Here is an 18681-nt window from a genome sequence, read left to right on the forward strand (position 1 = left end):
GATAATTTTGCTTCATTCGCAGTTTGCCTGGCTTTCACTACGTAACTACAGCCTATTCCTAAACTGTGTCCATTGAGAAGGAAAGAGTGTGGGGTTATGAAGCTCTGAAAATACTGAGATGGTTTAACATTGCCTTTATTTAAAGACAAGACATCTCTAGTAACAAAACAAACTCAAGATTCCATATGTATTTATCACACACACGTGTCCTAAAGCAATATATAATACATTATTTAACATACAAAGATTGCCCTCCAGCCACTGATCCTGGCTCAGATAGGCCCGTATACCTCAATCGTTCAGGTAAGGATTCGGGGGTTGGGTAACTGATCCTAGATCTGTGGTTACCGCAAGCATTAATATTCACCTCAGTATGAAAATACAGAAAAATCAAGAGGCAGTGCATTGATCAGCAGAAACAGACAGAAGTCAAAGGATGAGAAACAACTCAATAAGTCAAAAGCATTCATGTCCTGTCCTTTTCAGAAGCAAAAGGCACACATACTTCCTATGTACCCGTTAGTATTATGTAATTATTGTATGCAAGCCTTTAAAATGATCAGTTGACTTTTGCATTCCAGCCTGAATTCAAAAAATAATAATTCTCACCCATCTACACACAATGCCCCATAATGACAAAATGAAAACAGGTGCTTCAACAAAGTACTGAGTAAAGGGTCTGAATACTTATGATATATATATATATATATACTTATGATATATATATATATATATAAAAACTATAAACTATATATACACACACATTTGCAAACATTTCTAAACCTGTTTTTGCTTTATCATTATGGGGTAGTGTGAAGTGTAAAAGAACAACTTAATCAATTTTAGAATAAGGCTGTAACGTAACAAAATGTGGAAAAGGTGAAGGGGTCTGAATACTTTCTGAATGCACTATAGATGGATGAGTTTTTTCTTCTTCTTGAAATTCAGGCTGTAACAACAATGTGGAATAAGTCCAGGGGTGTGAATACTTTCTGAAGGCATTAAAAGGTGCCAACATAGGATTTTTTTTTAGAATTTTTGCAATATAATTTCATAAAATGTCCATAATATGTCTGCCACTAACAGTGGAATCAGTGTTTCACAGTATTACTTACCCGCCAGTGTTGTGATTGGCTGTGATATTCACCTATTGATTTCTCCCGCCAGAGCAGCATCTGTTTTCAAACTTAGAAAGCTGTTCTGAATTTGTGGCTGTGTCATCTAGTGTAAATCGCTAATTTCCTGGTTGCTAAAATTCTACACTGCTCAATTCAATTTCAGTTTATTAAATAGTCACTATCTAGTGACATTGAAATTACATCTGTCATCAGCTACAGTAATGCCTTTCAGTGAGATTTCTGAACTACCTGCGACACCTCCTGGCACTGCAGGGGAAAAATGTTGTAAAATAATCTTGAACATTCTTGCCATTGCATCAATCAAAACAACCATTATATGACTGAATTCTAATGTTATGATATAACTTCAAACCCATGGAAGAAGCTTGCAGCTTTGCAACATAGAAGTTCCCCGAAATAGTATCAAAAGACCCAATCCATTGTTTTATAGAATGATTCTCTCCTCACTTCTCTTTTTTCCTGGAACATCTTGTGAATATTCTTTTTTTCTTCTCCTTGGACTGGTTTGAGTCATGGGAAAGTGGGCATCTACTTTGCCACCTTCCTGAGCTCTGCGAGGACCCAGATGGCAAATGAGAGCAGAGCGACAGAGCCTGACTGGTGGGTCGCTGCCAGGGGAGTGGGCACGTAAAGAAGCAGGGTACTGATGCCCAGGGCAACCTGAGGATGGAAACACAGGGACAAATTAACACCCATTGTACATACTGATTTTCAAAAGCACTCTCCCCTCACAGACTTAAAAGCATCAGTGTAAAAGAAAGCATTGATGTATGACGTACTGTGTGTGTGTGTGTGTGTGTGTGTGTGTGTGTGTGTGTGTGTGTGTGTGTGTGTGTGTGTGTGTGTGTGTGTACCTGCGCATAGGCCATAGCTGTAAGGCAGGATATGGCTATCTTAGCTCTCCTAGGTAGCATCATCCTCCTGGAGAACATATAGAGACCTGTGATGGCCGTCAGAGACGAGATTGCCTGGAGGGAGAGGCAGGGAGTAACAGTTACTGTTTAGTGGTCATCTGTGGCTCAGGTGGTAGAGCACGGCGCTTGCAACGCCAGGATTGTGGATTCGATTGCCGCTGGGTCCATCCATACAAAAATGTATGCATGCATGAGCGTAAGCTGCAGTGTTTTGTAAAAGGTATGAAGTGCGAAATCAATCACCTACATAAATAACAGAAATCAGATTAATAAAACGAGGCTGTGTGCGTTATGTACCAGAACTCGATGGTCAAACTGAACAGTGGTGGGGTTCTCGAAGAAGTTCTTGAGTGTTGGAGAAAAGGCCAGAAGGTCGTCAGGGATCCATCTGTCTCCCATCATAGGGAATGAGTTATACACCAACCCAGCATCCAGCCCTGCTACAAACGCACCTGTAACACACAAACACGGACACACACCATAGTCAGTCATGTTAGGGTTATTATGGCTGGGATGATACCAGTATTGTGGCAAGGAAACAAAACTAGGGACGGGACGATACCAGCATGGTGATACGCATTGGTATCGTGGCAAGGAAACAAAACATGAAGCGTATTTAAAGTCTTTAGGAAAACAGCCCTAATGTTGGAAACATCATTATGTTTACATTTAAATGTTTTGTCATTTGTCAGAGTGACTTACAGAAGCAAGAGCACAACAGATTTTTCAACTAGTCGGCTCGAGGATTCGAGTCAGCGACCTTTCGGTTACTGACCCAACGCTAGGCTACCTGCCGCCCTGTTGTCATCCAGAGTCACGTTTTTTATTTATTTTTTCCCTTGGAAAAAAGTATTGCGATACTGATCTCATCACAGCCTTGACTCTTTCCATATTTTGTTACGTTACAGCCTTATTCTAAAATGTATTAAATACATACAAATCCTCAGCAACCTACACACAATACCCCATAATGACAAAGCATCTTGTTTCCATTGATCATCCTTGAGATGTTTCTACATCTTGATTGGATTCCACCTGTGGTCAATTCAATTGACTGAACATGATTTGGAAAGGCACACACACCTGTCTATATAAAGGTCCCACAGTTGACAGTGCATGTCAGAGCAAAAACCAAGCCATGAGGTCAAAGGAATTGTCTGTAGAGCTCTGAGACAGTGGTGTCCATCATTCTTAAATGGAAGAAGTTTGGAACCACCAAGACTCTTACTAGAGCTGGCCGCCCGGTCAAACTGAGCAATCCGGGGAGAAGGTCCTTGGTCAGGAAGGTGACCAAGAACCCGATGGTCACTCTGACAGAGTTCTAGAGGTCCTCTGTGGAGATGGGAGAACCTTCCAGAAGGACAACCATCTCTGCAGCACTCCATAAATCAGGCCTTTATGGTAAATTGGCCTAACGGAATATTGGCCAAACACTATTTACAATGACCATGAGAAACAAGATTCTATGGTCTCACGAAACCAAGATTGAACTCTTTGGTCTGAATAACAAACGTCATGTCTGGAGAAAACCTGGCACCGTCCCTAAGGTGAAGCACGGTGGTGGCAGAATCATGCTGTAGGGATGTTTTTCAGCGGCATGGACTGGGAGACAAGTCAGGATCGAGGCAAAGATGAACAGAGCAAAATACAGAGAGATCCTTGATGAAAACCAGCTCCAGAGCTCTCAGGACCTCAGACTGGAGTGAAGGTTCACCTTCCAACAGGACAACGACCCTAAGCACAACGCAGGAGGGGCTTTGGGATAAGTCTCTGAATGTCCTTGAGTGGCCCAGCCAGAGCCCGGACTTAAACCTGATCGAATATCTCTGGAGAGACCTGAAAATAGCTGTGCAGCAACACTCCCCATCCCACCTGACAGAATTTGAGAGGATCTGCAGAGAAGAACGGGAGAGACTCCCCAAATACAGGTGTGCCAGGCTTGTAGCGTCATACCGAAGAAGACTTGAGGCTGTAATCGCTGCCAAAGGTGCTTCAACAGAGTACTGAGTAAAGGGTCTGAATACTTACGTAAATGTAATATATCCTTTTTTTTATTATTAGCAAATGTATAAAATCCTGTTTTGCTTTGTCATTATGGGGTATTGTGTGTAGATTGATGAGGGAAAAAATTATTTAATCAATTTTAGAGTAAGGCTGTAATGTAACAAAATGTGGAAAAAGTCAAGGGGTCTGAATACTTCCCGAAGGCACTGTATATACACAATGCACATCCAAACCTGCTACAACCGCCACTTTGGCACACACCACACACAATTACCTGAGAGTGCGGTGAGGAAGACCAAGCCTACAGTGCCCTTAGCAAACCTCCTCAGCTGGTTCAGACGCTTAGTATTAGCCAACTAGGAGTAGAGGGAGGGGACACAGATTCAAAACATGATTAATATGCACAGTTTGAGCTTTCGCGTGTGTGCGTGTTTCAGTACCTTGTGCGGCTCGACCATCAGTGTGAGTCCGGTCCATAGACTAGCACAGTAGAGCAGCAGAGCTGAACCTAAGTGAGCAGACAAGCGATACTGACTGACTCGGGGGACATCATAGGACTCTGGCTTCTCCTCCAGACCACTCTTCACCATGTACCAGCCCAGGAGGCCCTAAAAGAGGGGAATGGAAAGAGATAGGGAAACCATTTTAGACAACTTAGACTGTAGAAGCCATGTACAGCTTAGGTTCTCAGACAGTCCCAGAACATTTGTGTACTGTATCATCTGGAAGAGGCAAATCCAGACATGCCAACCTTGAATAATTTGTATGAGTACCACTTCAGCATCGTGGCTGCTCCCCACAACTGCGCGAGCGACACTCACACTGCTCAAGTCATTGGCAAATGCACCTTTTTTTGCCTAATAATGATGTTGGCAGAAGACTGCCTCAGTAGGAATGGTAGGCTATAGTTATGGGTACTTGGTAATTGGCTGCTCTTCAGTAGCTAACTAGAAATATGTTTAAATGTACAATCAGGGCTCTCCCTAGGATTTTTAGACAAGGTGGTGCTGATGTAAGCCTAAGGTTGGGTAGGGGGGAGGTCCGGAGGTGGTCAGCATTAAATTATAGCAAAAGCCTTGTGTTTGATATTTAATGAAATGAAGGTGGTCTCCATGACACTTTCATAGGTAAAATGTAGGGGTATTGATTATTCTAATTAATAGGTGTGTTTATGTGGATAGTCTAGTGAAAACATAAACTGTCTTATTCTTACATTTTGTTGGGGAGAAAATTCGGAATAATTAAATTACTGGATAGCATCTTGTAGTCTAGCTTACTGTAGGTTATTTGGAATATGAAGCAACTGAACTAGGTCTATATGAGCTTGTTTCAGAGCTCCATCATCTCCTTCATTTATTCAGTCATTGTCTCCATCCCTGACCTATTCCATCAAGTTAGGTCTGACTACTAGGCTACCATTCATTCAACATGCCTTGTTGACATTGGTGAACTGACTATTATCACATCATTAGCTGCCTACTGTTGACATACAGCTGTATCAAGAGGACAGATCAAGAACCGATTAACTAACATAGGCCTACTAAATCTTTAACAGTCTAACGTAGCTCTCTGAAGGATGGTATTCGCCATGTCTGTTTCCATCCACGCAGCAACGCGCACTGAACCTTCGCAACACCGCACATTACTCATCAATGTCCTCGCTACTGTTGCAGAGATAAAGCACGTGCGGGCAAGAAAGTGTTTTCGCTTAGTTGACTAACCGCTGTAGCTAACTAACTTCGTCGTAACGTCGCCTTAGCTAAGGATCAAATTACAAAAGAATTGTGGATATGTGCTTGACCAACACATACAATTTGAGATTTCTTTTTTTTTGCCTCGCCCAAGCCCTCTGATCAAACTTCAGACGGTTGGGTCAAAAACCACAACGTGCCAACAATAAGCTTTTTTTGTGTGCATATTTTTTTTTTTTTGTACCAGCATATTTTTACCTCAAATTGTGTGCATGATACGCAAAATGCCTGCAGGTTGTCAGGTCTGCGAATCCACAGTGCTTCAGTACTACGCCATTCCCTTCATAGATCTGTTGACCTATCCTTTCCCTCTCACTGAGGGGGTTCGATTAATCTCGCCCGGGCGCCCGTGTAGGCATGTTTTGCACTGGCTGAAAGTTGATTGCATTCGATGTGGAACCGGGCTGTGTCCCGAGTGTGAGTCAGTTGCCCTGCTCTGTCTGATTACATGTAGTAATTAGTAAGATTCTGTGTCTTCCCGTGCAAAGTGAACACGCTTTACATGCCTCCCCAATGAAAACGAGTTAAATTCCAGCATTTATTTTATGGAAAAGAGATGTACGTTTCTGGACGATACACCATGCTGCCTTGTTGACATTATGACCGAGCGGCGCAGATTACTTTTTGATTTGAGAAGGGCGCTCCTAACTCCCCGCTTTCGCCCGTTCCAGGTTCAACCCGGGCAAGTATAAAATATCTCCCTCACCCTCAATCACATCCTTCTTTACCTGGAAGAAAACAAATCCCAGTATACGTCCCTATCTGTTGAACTATCGTGTGCTCGCTCTCACTTTCTTTTTCTCCCTCTCCATCACTTCATCCTCCAACCCTCCTCCATACCTGGAAGATGACAAAATCTAGAGTCTCAGTGCACATCCCTTCATAAATTTGTTGAACTATAACCCCCCCCCATCCCATCCTTACTCGCTTACCTGAAAGAACACAAATCCACAGAGTCCCAGTGCACGTCCCTTCATAGATCTGTTGAAGTAGCCTTTCTTCCAGAAGTAGATGGTGGGGAGGACATAGGCCAGCCCTACCAGCCTGCCCCACATCCTGTGGCCCCACTCCATGTAGAAGATGAACTTAAACTCTGGTAGAGTCATGTCATGGTTCATTCTGGAGAATAACAGAGAGGACAGTGAGTCAACAATGAGCTGAGTAGTCAAAAGTTAAGTAGTTTGCATCAAGCTTATTTGACAGAAAGGCTTGCTATTTTAGAGTGATTCCCAGGTGAAATTAAAACTAACGCTATGGTTTGAGATAGTTAATTCCTTTAGCATTTTAAGAGGACATTTGGAGGACTTATTTTTTAAGGCAGCTATAAATTGAGCATTTTCACACCACTGTCGAGTATCTTAGAATGGTCAGAAACAGGTTCTTAAAGGGATACTGCAAGATTCTAAATTTACCCACTTAACCAGTCAGATTAACTTGTGGACACCATTTGCATGTCTCTGTGTGCAGTATGAAGGAAGTCAGAGGAAGAATGCTAGCGTACCTGTAGACTTCCAGTCATTGCTCTAACACTACTTAGCATTGGCTCGCGAAACTACTGCTAACTTCCTTCATATTGCACGCAGAGACAAAAAATTGTATTCACGAGTTCATCAAACACTAAGTAGAAAAACAGGAGAATCTCCCACTATCCCTTTAAAACATAATTATACATGTTCTGTTGATGTAGACTTTGAGGAAGCCTAACTATCAAGACAGATACATTCAGGCCAGGCACTCACATTTTGAACTCTGGGAACTGCCGGTACTTGGCAAACTCAGCCTCCCACTCGGCCCGAGTCTGAGGAGGCTTCATCTCTCTCACCAGGTGCCAGTCTACCATTGAGAGCCCTGACTCAGTCAGCCTGGATAGGGAGAACAAACACAAACAGTATCTCTCAATACAATACATTACATAGGAGATGTGATTGCAGTGAGTCGTCTTCACAAACATTACAGCTAACTAGCTAGGTCTTGCAGCTCCAAGTAAGGCATTTATCCTGCAGGATCAATAACAAGAGCCAGATGTTTTTTTTCATCTCACATTAAATCAAAGTAGACCCATTCTCAGTTGTAATTCCCTTGAACACTGAAGATCCAACCAATGTGGTTACAACTACAGTACATAATACATTGCTTCACTTCCATGATGTGTTGCATTACCTTGTGACACCTCCCAACACCACTGCCCCGACCACCAGTCCACTGCAGCCCAACAGCCATCGGCCGAGGAGCCGATTGGTGGCCACGTTGGGAACTGTAGCTGGTGCTGTGTTGGCTCCTGCCTCTGCTGTGATGGAGTGCTGGCTTCTCTTCGCCAGCCATTGCCGCAAATGAGGAGTCCGCTGTTGTTATGGAAGACAGGGATGTTAGACCTTCAGCTATACACAGAGTGTACAAAACATTAGGAAATTCCTGCTCTTTCCATGACAGACTGGCGAGGTGAAAGCTATGATCCCTTATTGATGTCACCTGTTAATATCCACTTCAAAAAATCAGTGTAGATGAAGGAGAGGAGACAGGTTAAAGTTTGTGTATGTGTGCCATTCAGAGGGTGAATGGCTAAGACAAAAGTTAATTGCCTTTGTACGAGGTATGGTAGTTGGTGCCAGGCGCACCGGTTTGAGTGTGTCAAGAACTGCAAAACTGCTTGGTTTTTCACACTCAACAGTTGACCATGTGTATCAAGAATGGTCCACCACCCAAAAGACATCCGGCCAACTTGACAACTGTCGGAAGCATTGGTGTCAACATGGGCCTGTGGAAGGCTTTTGACACCTTATAGAGTCCATGACCCGACAAATTGAGGCTGTTCTGAGGGCAAAAGGGGGTATAACTAAATATTAGGAAGGTGTTCCTAATGTTTTTTACACTCGGTACATACTATAGACAATTTTATGAATGTATACTGTGTTTCATTTTTTTACCCCCTTTTTCTCCCCAATTTCGTGAAATCAAAATGTGATCTTGTCTCATCCCTGCAAGGTCGAGTCATGCGTCCCCCGAAACATGACCCGCCGAGCCGCGTTGCTTCTTAACACCTGCTCGTTTAACCCGGAAGCCAGCCAATGTGTCGGAGGAAATACTGACGACCGAAGTCAGCTTGCAGGCGCCCGCCACAAGGAGTCGCTATAGCACAATGAGCAAAGTAAAGCCCCTGGCCAAACCCTCCCCTAATCAAGACGACGCTGGGCCAAATTGTACGCCACCCTATGGAACTCCCGGTCACGGCCGGCTATAACACAGTGATGCCTCAACACTGCGATGCAGTGCCTTAGACCGCTGCACCACTCGGGAGGCCCCTGTTTCTCATACTAAGATGGACCAAGATGTGTTGTTTTTGCACATATTTGTTCATTGGTTTTGCAACAGTCGGTTGATTGGTCAGTTCATTGGTTTTGCTAAATGTTGATACCATTGATTAAAAGAGTAAGAATTGGATGCAATGTCCAGCTTGCTTTGGTAAACAATATAAATGTACAAAACAATTATCAGTTGGTTGCATAAATAATAATGACTAAATGTTACATGAAATGGAAATTAAGTCCAAATGGAAAACCCTTTCTTAATATGTATTGGCAATAATTAAATTAATAGTGAGGCATGGAAAAATGCTTTCTTTTGTCACGCTGGATGTTTGAAATATGAGTAGGTATGATGATTTGAGTCATGCTTCTTCAGCAGTGGAATAAAAACAATTAGCACTTGAATGTTGTAAAAAAAAATACTGTGTGTAAATACTGGAGTGATGTATGATTGTTAATAAAATTGTTCATAGAATATTTTTTCATACTGCGTCCATGCGTATAGGCAACAAGTACATTGAAATTAAATAGTTTTCAAGTCATTGAAACAACAACCTGAAAATTGTGTCCTTTTAACTTTCACTTTCATACAAAACTGAGCGTAGATTGGACGTCAGGCAGTTGTCTTTACAACATTATTTCTAGGTGGGATGCCTCTACTGCCATTCATTCCAATTAGACTGGTTTTGGATTTCTCCCTGACCAAGATGGCTCCCATTTTCACCCCATTATGGAACTTTGAGGGTTTATGACATAACCCCTCTAGTATTTAATAGGATCTCTATAGGATGCGGTAAGTAAAATTTTATTTCGTAGGAAGGCTGGGGGCAATCTCATGAGTTACGATATAGAATCCGTCGGGTGATTAGTTTAGCCCTCTTGGTTGCGTGACGTTTCTCTGAACCCTTACTAAAACATGACTGACAATTTTCCGGCGGCACGAGCTAGCTAAACAGAAGGCTCTGTAGAGCATCTGTGTGACGTCACGTACTCAAGAAGGCTCAACCAATCACACGACGGGTTCTATGTCGAGACTCATGAATATTCATGAAATTTCCCCTTCCAGAGTAGCATTATTTTCGAGAGAAAATTGAGTTGATTAATCTTTTTATACAACGGCTATAATTTAATACATTTGCAAGTAGAAATGTGTTCAACATTCACTGAAGTAGCTAGCACATTGCCTTGGTAACAAAACAAACCTGCTAGTTTAGCTATTAATTTTGTTCACCCTCTAGGAATTTCTTCCTAGATCTGACAAAGGCTCCCTCTGCTTTCAGTTAATACATATCCTCCAACATGTGTTGTAACTCAGAACATATTTGTCCTCCTCAGAGACTTTCAACAGGCTTTTGAACAAGAGAGGTGATCTTTGTAATTACACTTACTTCTTCAGCTCTCCTTTTCTTGGCAAGAATATTCCATAGTTTCGGAAATATTTTCCAACCTCATATTTAAAAATCTCCCAGTTATTACTCTATGAATTGTAATTTATAGCTTTGTTCCAGAAGTGTGTAATTAAATTGTTTATCTCCATCTTGACCAACTCATGTTTTAATATAGAGCTATTAAGCTCTATAGGCCATAAGGCCATAATCAGAGATTAAAATTTGAATGTCAATATAAATAGCTCTATGATCAGTAAGGGGAGTGGCAAGGATGTTAACAGAACTACCCTGTTTATCAAAATATTTAGACACCAGCCAAAAATGTATGCATGATTGTCTGGAGTGTGCCATATTATTCCAGGTAAAAGACTTGTCATTAGGAAACTTTACTCTCCAAATATCTATAATATCAAACCTTTCCATAAACTGCCTTATATTCATAAAAGTGGACTGTCCCAGAGGCCATCTATAAATTAAATTCTGAGAAATATTAAAATCCCCACCTACTATAAGTAAAGCATTAGGGAACTTGGTTAGCCAATGAAGAAAACGCTTTTCCAAAGAGTCAAGTAACTGATCATTTTCAAGTATGGATTTGTACCATGAATGTTGGTGATAACAATAATAATGTATGGCAAACCAGTTACCGACACCTGCGCCGAAAGTTACGTTGTGCAACAGGTATTTCATATTGTAATGAAACAGCAGGGAGCAGGTCTCGAACCCTCGACCTTCTAGCCCGAGGTCCGGAGCGCTATCGACTGTGCCGCAAAAGCATGCTCGTGCGACAGAGTCGATATCCTCGCTTATAAACCCAGGGTCGTTACAATATGATTAACCATGTCGTGATATGTTTGTCATTAAATGTATTAGATAGACACGCTTCTAATATCCGTACATTATTGACCCGTGACTGACAATTGTGAAATACGTTAGCTAAAACCCTAAAACGACGTGAAGTCAGACCGTCTACTTAAGTAGGCAATAGAAGAAAAAAAGSCTGTCTATCATGTTCATTTGATTGGGTTAAGACCGTCACTCCAAAACTAGCAGACCAATGGAGACTCATTGTCTACGCCTCCCTCTAAAACCCCGCCCTTCACGGAAAAATAATGACAAAACTCGCAATCGAAAAGACTGGCAGTGAAAGCAAAGATACGAGTGGCGCAACCAAAAGGTAGTACATGCAGGCAAGGGCGTAGGCAAAATGTATTAATAGAATTGATTGCTGGGAAAGTTCAACCGAAAACGATTTTTGCATTCGTTTTCAAATATTTTTGCTCTCGCTTTTAAATGATTTGCTTACAAGTTTTTGCTTTCCACATCATTATATTAACCCGTCCTCGAAAATATAATGTTTACATTCTCTACTTTATTTTTCATGTTCACGATTTATTTATTTTGAATTCAATACATATGGCGTGAAATTGACCCCATAAATGCCATCGTCACCAATCAACTGCATTGCAGTTTAAAACGACTGCCTACCAGCACCGATTTCTGTATGCTAGCTATGCTACCAGCTTATATGAACTGGAGCATTTAGCAGTCACTTCTAAATCTGAAAAGGAACAACTTCTAAATGTTATGCAGCGAAAAACAGCCACATATCCAAATTGGACTTTAGTAACCACATTGTGGGCGTGTTACAATACATCAATCATGACGAATATCCACTTTGTTAGATCAGAGTTGTTTAATGTGCTTCAATCGAGCGTCCTTGTTCTAAACCCTACGGTCTGCGTTCCATTGCCCTCTTTAGCTACCACATCTACTGTATGCTTCCTTCACCTAGGAGTGAAATTTATAACGCGTTCACAAAAAACAGGGAACTCAAAACTCCGATTTCAGTGCGTTCAAGACAAATGGGAACTCAGTGGAAAAACCAGGTCCGACTGGGAACAATAGTTTTGAACGGTCATTCAACCCAGAATTCCAAGTCGGGAAATCGGGCATCTTTCTAGAGCTCCGACTTTCCGACCTGAAAATCACTGACGTCATGATTTGACCTTTTTTCCCGAGTTCCAAGTTGCCTTGAAAACAGCAAGAAATGAAAACCACTTTCCGACATGATAACGTTAGCAGCTTGCTAGCTAGCCTATTTCCTCCACTTACATTGTTCTGCTGAAATCCTCTCCCAGCATTTCGACAGCCACACGACACCAACGTCCGTAACGAAGGGAGCAGCATCCTTATTTAAAATGGTCCTCTCACGCAACAGCCGTAGGAAGACCGGGCAACGATAAAAAAAAAAAAAACGTTACACAACCGTGTTTCCTAACAGAGCCATGCAATTCAACTCTGACCTCTGACGTCACATCGAGGCTACGCAAATAACATTTTACAGTTGTACTATTTAAAATTAAAATAAACACCACAAACATACATGTATTGATACTTGTGGATTAAAAACCCATTTTCAATCAACTCTTTCTATGATTGACGTTTCACCAGGACGATTAATCGATCACAGATAGGGCAAAACAGATGAGCGTGACCGATGGCCGAATGAAGGGTTGGATCTTGACTACTAGTGAAGGCTGAAACGGTGGAGAGTTGACGCGCACACAGAACAAGGAGCTAGTAATACAAATTTTTGTTTGACGGGTAGGTGAACACAGAAGTCGAAACTTGAAATAGCTTAAAAGTTTGGTATTCGTCGACATATGCTGTGTGAATTGATTTTGAGTAACGTTACACCAGCCTGACATTTAATGGAAACCATATTTCTCTCCGTGTGTGTGTGTGTGTGTGTGTGTGTGTGTGTGTGTGTGTGTGTGTGTGTAGGATGGCAGAGGGCTTTTTGATGGAGGTGTGTGTGGACAGTGTGGAGTCTGCCATCAACGCCGAGAGGGGAGGTAGGCTATGCTGCTGTAATGCTATAGTGTAAACTAACCTCCCCTAAGTGAAGTTGACTTTAGACCAGGACTCTGCTATACTGTTGCTGGAGAGCTACACTCCTGTAGGTTTTCAATCCAATCCCAGCTGTAACTAACCTGATTCAGTTTATCAACCAGCTAATTATTAGAATCAGGTGTATTAGATTAGGGTTGGGTGTGTGCTTGCCGAAGAGGAGTAGACTTGTGACGCTGAAAACAGTTTAAATGTTCTTCACCTCATCAAAAACATGATAAGGCTGGCCCTTGTTTGAGTGTGAGAAAGGTCTTGACAACACGCTCGGATTGGAAATGGCAGCCAGTACTGTGGACGAAATGGAGGAAAGGTTGGAGAAGCAACAGCTGTGCTGGAATGCGAACAATATGGGTGTCAGTTCTGATGAGATGGAGTGGGAGGATGAGGGTCAAGGAAGAAGAGATATCATAAAGAAGGCCAAGGTAGGACGCAATAGTAATAATGTGTTGGAGTGGAAAGTGGTGATGGTGTTTGGTGAGACCACAGGGCCTCATTTACACCATATCCGACTAACCAATGTCGTAGAGAGAGAGGTGAAGTCAAACTAGCCTGGTTCGTTGGAAAAGGTAGATTGATAATATTTTGTGGTAGTCCGGCTCAGCAAGGGAGGATCCTGCCAATAAAAAAAAGAGAAGATTAAAAGCCATGTCCCTGGTGCTTATGTAACAGTTTAACTTTAGTCCGTCCCCTCGCCCCGACGCGAAACAGGGACCCTCTGCACACAACAACAGTCACCCACGAAGCATCGTTACCCATCGCTCCACAAAAGCCGCAGCCCTTGCAGAGCAAGGGGAACCACTACTTCAAGGTCTCAGAGCAAATGACGTCACCAATTGAAAGGCTATTAGTGCGTACCACCGCTAACTAGATAGCCATTCCACATACCCCCCTTTCGACCTCCTCCTTTTCCGCAGCAACCAGTAATCCGGGTCACGGCACCAATGTAACAGTTTAACTTTAGTCTGTCCCCTCGCCCCGACCCGGGCGCGAACCAGGGACCCTCTGCACACATCAACAACAGTCACCCACGAAGCATCGTTACCCATCGCTCCACAAAAGGCGCGGCCCTTGCAGAGCAAGGGGAACCACTAGTCATCGCTGGGGTTCCAATATCTATGTCCATAGATTATTTTAATGTGAAGGGAGGCAGTGATTGAGGCCAAAAGGTTGATCAGTAGAAAAGAGGGTCAAAGATGTGAAAGCGTATCAGTGCTGCTGAGGTTTGAGGTTTTGACTGGACAAGTACAGATAGGATTCCTTAGTAACAATCTCAGAGAATTTGTCGCCATTCCCATTGCGGTGTTTTAAATGTCAAAGAATGGGACATGTAGCTTTTCAGTGTAAAGGAAAGAAAATATGTGCCAAGTGTGGAGGGGAACATGATTATGGTGAATGTGGGAGTGTAACAGTATAACTTTACGTCCGTTCCCTTGCCCCGACCCGGGCGTGAACCAGGAACCCTCTGCACATATCAACAACAGCCACCCACGAAGAATCGTTACCCATCGCTCCACAAATGCCACGGCCCTTTCAGAGCAAGGGGAACCACTACTTCAAGGTCTCAGAGCAAGTGACGTCACCGATTGAAAGGCTATTAGCGCACACCACCGCTAACTAGCTAGCCATTTCACATCCGTTACAGGAGCAATGTGACGGTTAAGTGTTGTAATTGTGGAGGGGAACATAGTGCAGCATTCGGTGGGTACCAGGTGCAGAGAGGTTGAGATATATAATCAGTAATGATGTATCATATGCAGAAACTGTAAGACAGATTGGTGGAACTACAATGCCGACTGATGGAGCTTCCATGGCTGCTCCTGTACTAAGTGTACCTACTGTCGGGGCTGGTGCTTCTGCTGGTCCTGGCATGGTTTGCGATCCTGAATGTGCTTTGATAGTGACTAAAGTTAACCTTACCAATGAAAGCTATGAAGTTATCGACACGACTCGGGTTGTGGAAAGCAGAAATGCCAGGTTGAAGGTTATAGTGGCACTCACTGTCATTGAGGATACTTGTAGGAGTACAACTTCCATTAGCATTACGTCACTACATGCCGCACCCACTAGCATTACGTCATTACAAGCTAATATACACACGCTAGCTAGTGTGGATGTAATGATGTAATGCTTCTAGTGATGTAATGCTAGTGGGTGTGGCATGTAATGATGTAATGCTAATAGCTAGCTAGCGTGTGCTAGCTAGCATGTACAACGCTAGCTAGCTAGCTAGCACACATGTCTGAAGCCAGACCCTATTGAACCCAGCTCTCGCATGGCTTAACTTGGCGGGCGCGGTATGTAGTCAATCATAACTACACACCGTGGGCCGTCATTGTAAACAAGAATTTGTGCTTTACTGACTTGCCTAGTTAAGAGGCAGAGGTAGACCATAAAGGTAGACCATGGTAGACGTCTTAGACCAAGGTAGACCATACAATGGTACAATCTGCTCCCGAGTGGCGCAGTAGTCTAAGACACTGCATCTCAGTGCAAGAGGTGTCACTGCAGTACCTGGTTCAAATCCAGGCTGCATCACATGATTGGGAGTCCCATAGGGCCGCGCACAATTGGCCCAGCGTTGTCCGGAGAAGGCCGTCATTGTAAATATGAATTTGTTCTTAACTGACTTTCCTAGTTAAATCCAAATAAATACTTGGTGTATGTTTATAACCCACAGGTGCTGGTCGGCTGGAGCTGTGTTCTAGTCTGCTCGAAGGAGGAATCACGCCCAGTATAGGTAAGGGTGAGACCCACAGCCTGTATATGGGTAAACCCATACAGATCTCAATTCATGTTTATGGGTGTCTGTCAACGGATGGCATAAAAGATTGCGCTTTTCACTGTCTCAAAGTGCTTTATGTTGTATGAAGGTAGTGTTTTCAAATGTTAATGACAAGGCTGTAGTCTTCACTTTCCATAACTTTCCGAATGATTTCTAAGTATCAATGCTGTGTTGTAATCTCTCTTTCCCCCTATCTCTCCATCACTTGGTCTGGCCCAGGTCTGCTGCAGGTGGTGAAGCAGTATGTGCGTATCCCGGTCTATACCATGATCCGTCCACGCGGGGGGGATTTCCTGTACACGGACCGCGAGGTTGAGGTGATGAGAAAGGACATTGAGCTGGTGAGGAGTCATGGGGCAGATGGACTGGTGCTGGGAGCTCTGACTGAGGATGGGAGAGTCAACGCTGAACTCTGTATGGAATTGCTAGGTAGGAGTGTGCGTGAGTTCATGCGATTTAAAAGGGCACAGAGTCTTGGCCCTGCCATTTGAGGTTCCTGGGATCCTTGAGCGAGCGTTTGAAAATCGACAAACTGTCAGTGATGCGGATTATCATTTAATCCAATTTATTCCTTTATTCCCTCTCTCCACCAGCTGTTTCTCGTCCTCTACCTGTTACTTTTCACAGAGGTAAAACAGCTTCCTATGGTTTCATGACTGATTTGTTTGGTCTGGTCTTGGTGACATTTATGTTAAGACATAGACTGACATATGAAAGAAAATTGACTCTGACCTTTGATTGCTGTGTTTTAGCCTTTGACATGGTGCACGACCCCATGGTTACCTTGGAGACGCTGGTGTCTTTGGGGTTTGAGCGTGTTCTGACCAGCGGATGTGACTGTTCAGCTCTGGAGGGACTGCCTCTCATCAAACGCCTGGTGGAACAGGTGAGTCTGGAACAATAGGCAGGGATCCAATCCTAAAACTTACTCCTCCTACCCAGTCCCAAAACAACTCCAAACACCCTACACACAGGCTGCATCTCAATAGTCTGAAGAGACTTTCTCGCCTAATGTCCTCCCATTCAACTTCGAAGAAATAGGTTTCAAAACTAATTTCACACCTTATTCATCCAACCTATCATGTCAGCTGTCTCGCCCCTCTGTCCCCTTACATGTTTTCTGATCTGTCCTTTGCTACTTTTTCACCAATCCTGTCTTTTCATCCAACAGGCTAAAGGGAGAATAACCATTATGCCTGGTAAGTGCCCTACATTAGTTTAAGTCAAGTGAATTCCCCTTTTCAGCTGATCATCACTGCATACAAGTCTGCAGTAACAATGTACCTAATGTTCTTATCTTTCTCATGTGTGTGTCTGTTCTAGGAGGGGGTATTACAGAGCGGAATCTCCAGAGGATTCTAGAAAGTTCTGGGGTTCTGGAGTTCCATTGTTCTGCTCGCTCCAGTAAGGACTCTGCCATGAAGTTCAGGTGAGTCCTTGCCATAAAGCAAGCCCGTTTACCGATAAAGCACTTGTGACAATGCTTTTAGTTAAAAGCGCTACATAAATGAAATTAGTACTTCATTTATTAGTTCTGTCTGCTCTCCCCTGCAGAAACTCCTGTGTGAACATGGGCGCCTCGCTGACAGCTCCCGAGTACGGCCTGAAGGTGGCAGACGTGAGCAAAGTCCGCTCTCTGAACGCTATAGCCAAGAACACCCTGTAGTGACGACAAGCACATACACAGCTGAACTCCCTGTATGGCTGCTGGACAGCTGTCCTCAGACCCTTTGGGTAGCAGATCCTCCTGCTCCTATTGAGCCTGACCCCAAAATAGTGTACTATATAGGGAATAGTTCAGAGGCTCTCCTACCCTGTTCCTGGAGAGCTACCATCCTGTAGGTCTTCCCTCCAACCCTAATCTAGCTCACCTGATTCTAATAATGAGCTGGTTTATAAGCTGAATCAGGTAAATTAACACTGGGGTTCGATTGAAAAACTACAGGAGGGTAGCTGTCCAGGAACAGGGTTGGAGTACCCTGGAATAGGGTGTAAATTGGAAGCTAATCAATGGGTTTTTGTAGTAATTTCTAATAGTGAGGTCATGTTTACACAATGACTAAATAAGAAGGTATATGGGCTATCATCAAATCCCTTAGGCATTGTAAGATGTGTGAGGTTTCATACAGCTATGTATTCACAATAGTTGATTATGCATTGAATTACGCAATCGCAGAATCATGTTTCCTGGAGGTTCAGCTTGATGTCATTACTTGATTGTTATGTGGAGAGTTCCCCTCCATACAATGAAAAGTGCTTTGAATATTGGGAAAAGCACAATATAAATCCAATTATTATTACAGAGTTATTGATAGGAAAGAGAGATCTGCACACTGTTAATGTGGAAAAAGACATGTTTTTTTATTATAAATTCATGTTTAAAATGTTCTTAGGGAGCGGTCGAAATTGTCACCTGGAGGAAAATGGGGGAGGGTCATGCTTTTTATATTTAAATCGGGAGTGTTAAGTATTTTTTTTAAATTTAGTC

The 18681-nt window shown here is 43.0% G+C and overlaps 2 protein-coding genes across 3 annotated transcripts; one reads left to right on the top strand and one right to left on the bottom strand.

Annotated features, from left to right (window-relative positions):
* Positions 1-1077: 1077 nt before the first annotated feature.
* cox15 (cytochrome c oxidase assembly homolog 15 (yeast)) lies at positions 1078-12808 on the bottom strand. Its single transcript, XM_024007502.3, has 9 exons — positions 12614-12808; positions 7969-8150; positions 7548-7670; positions 6741-6927; positions 4498-4665; positions 4332-4413; positions 2351-2505; positions 1994-2107; positions 1078-1799 (listed from the first exon to the last, which is right to left on the bottom strand). Exons 1-9 carry the CDS (start codon positions 12686-12688, stop codon positions 1668-1670), a joined length of 1218 nt encoding a protein of 405 aa, XP_023863270.1. The 5' UTR covers positions 12689-12808; the 3' UTR covers positions 1078-1667.
* Positions 11592-18370, top strand: cutc (cutC copper transporter homolog (E. coli)). 2 transcript variants are annotated; one of them, XM_024007504.2, is made up of 10 exons: positions 11602-11675; positions 12953-13105; positions 13286-13356; positions 16089-16148; positions 16413-16622; positions 16787-16822; positions 16946-17079; positions 17365-17392; positions 17517-17622; positions 17748-18370. In XM_024007504.2, the coding sequence occupies exons 3-10, from the start codon at positions 13287-13289 to the stop codon at positions 17857-17859; spliced, it is 756 nt and encodes a 251-aa protein (XP_023863272.1). In that variant the 5' UTR covers positions 11602-11675; positions 12953-13105; position 13286; the 3' UTR covers positions 17860-18370. The 2 variants fall into 2 exon arrangements, with proteins under 2 accessions (XP_023863271.1, XP_023863272.1); XM_024007503.3 differs by lacking the exon at positions 12953-13105 and having other exon boundaries at positions 11592-11675.
* Positions 18371-18681: the final 311 nt, after the last annotated feature.

Source organism: Salvelinus sp. IW2-2015, linkage group LG18 (assembly GCF_002910315.2).
Source record: "Salvelinus sp. IW2-2015 linkage group LG18, ASM291031v2, whole genome shotgun sequence".
In the NCBI taxonomy this organism is placed as follows: domain Eukaryota; kingdom Metazoa; phylum Chordata; class Actinopteri; order Salmoniformes; family Salmonidae; genus Salvelinus; species Salvelinus sp. IW2-2015.

Coding starts and splice junctions, on each gene's coding strand:
- cutc (XM_024007503.3), top strand. CDS start 11,611: ATGACAAAACTCGCAATCGAAAAGACTGGCAGTGAAAGCAAAGATACG. Junction 13,357..16,088: donor CATCAACGCCGAGAGGGGAG/GTAGGCTATGCT, acceptor TATAACCCACAG/GTGCTGGTCGGCTGGAGCTG. Junction 16,623..16,786: donor ACTCTGTATGGAATTGCTAG/GTAGGAGTGTGC, acceptor TCTCTCCACCAG/CTGTTTCTCGTCCTCTACCT.
- cox15 (XM_024007502.3), bottom strand. CDS start 12,688: ATGCTGCTCCCTTCGTTACGGACGTTGGTGTCGTGTGGCTGTCGAAAT. Junction 4,414..4,497: donor TGATGGTCGAGCCGCACAAG/GTACTGAAACAC, acceptor CTCTACTCCTAG/TTGGCTAATACTAAGCGTCT. Junction 2,108..2,350: donor AGTTTGACCATCGAGTTCTG/GTACATAACGCA, acceptor CTCTCCCTCCAG/GCAATCTCGTCTCTGACGGC.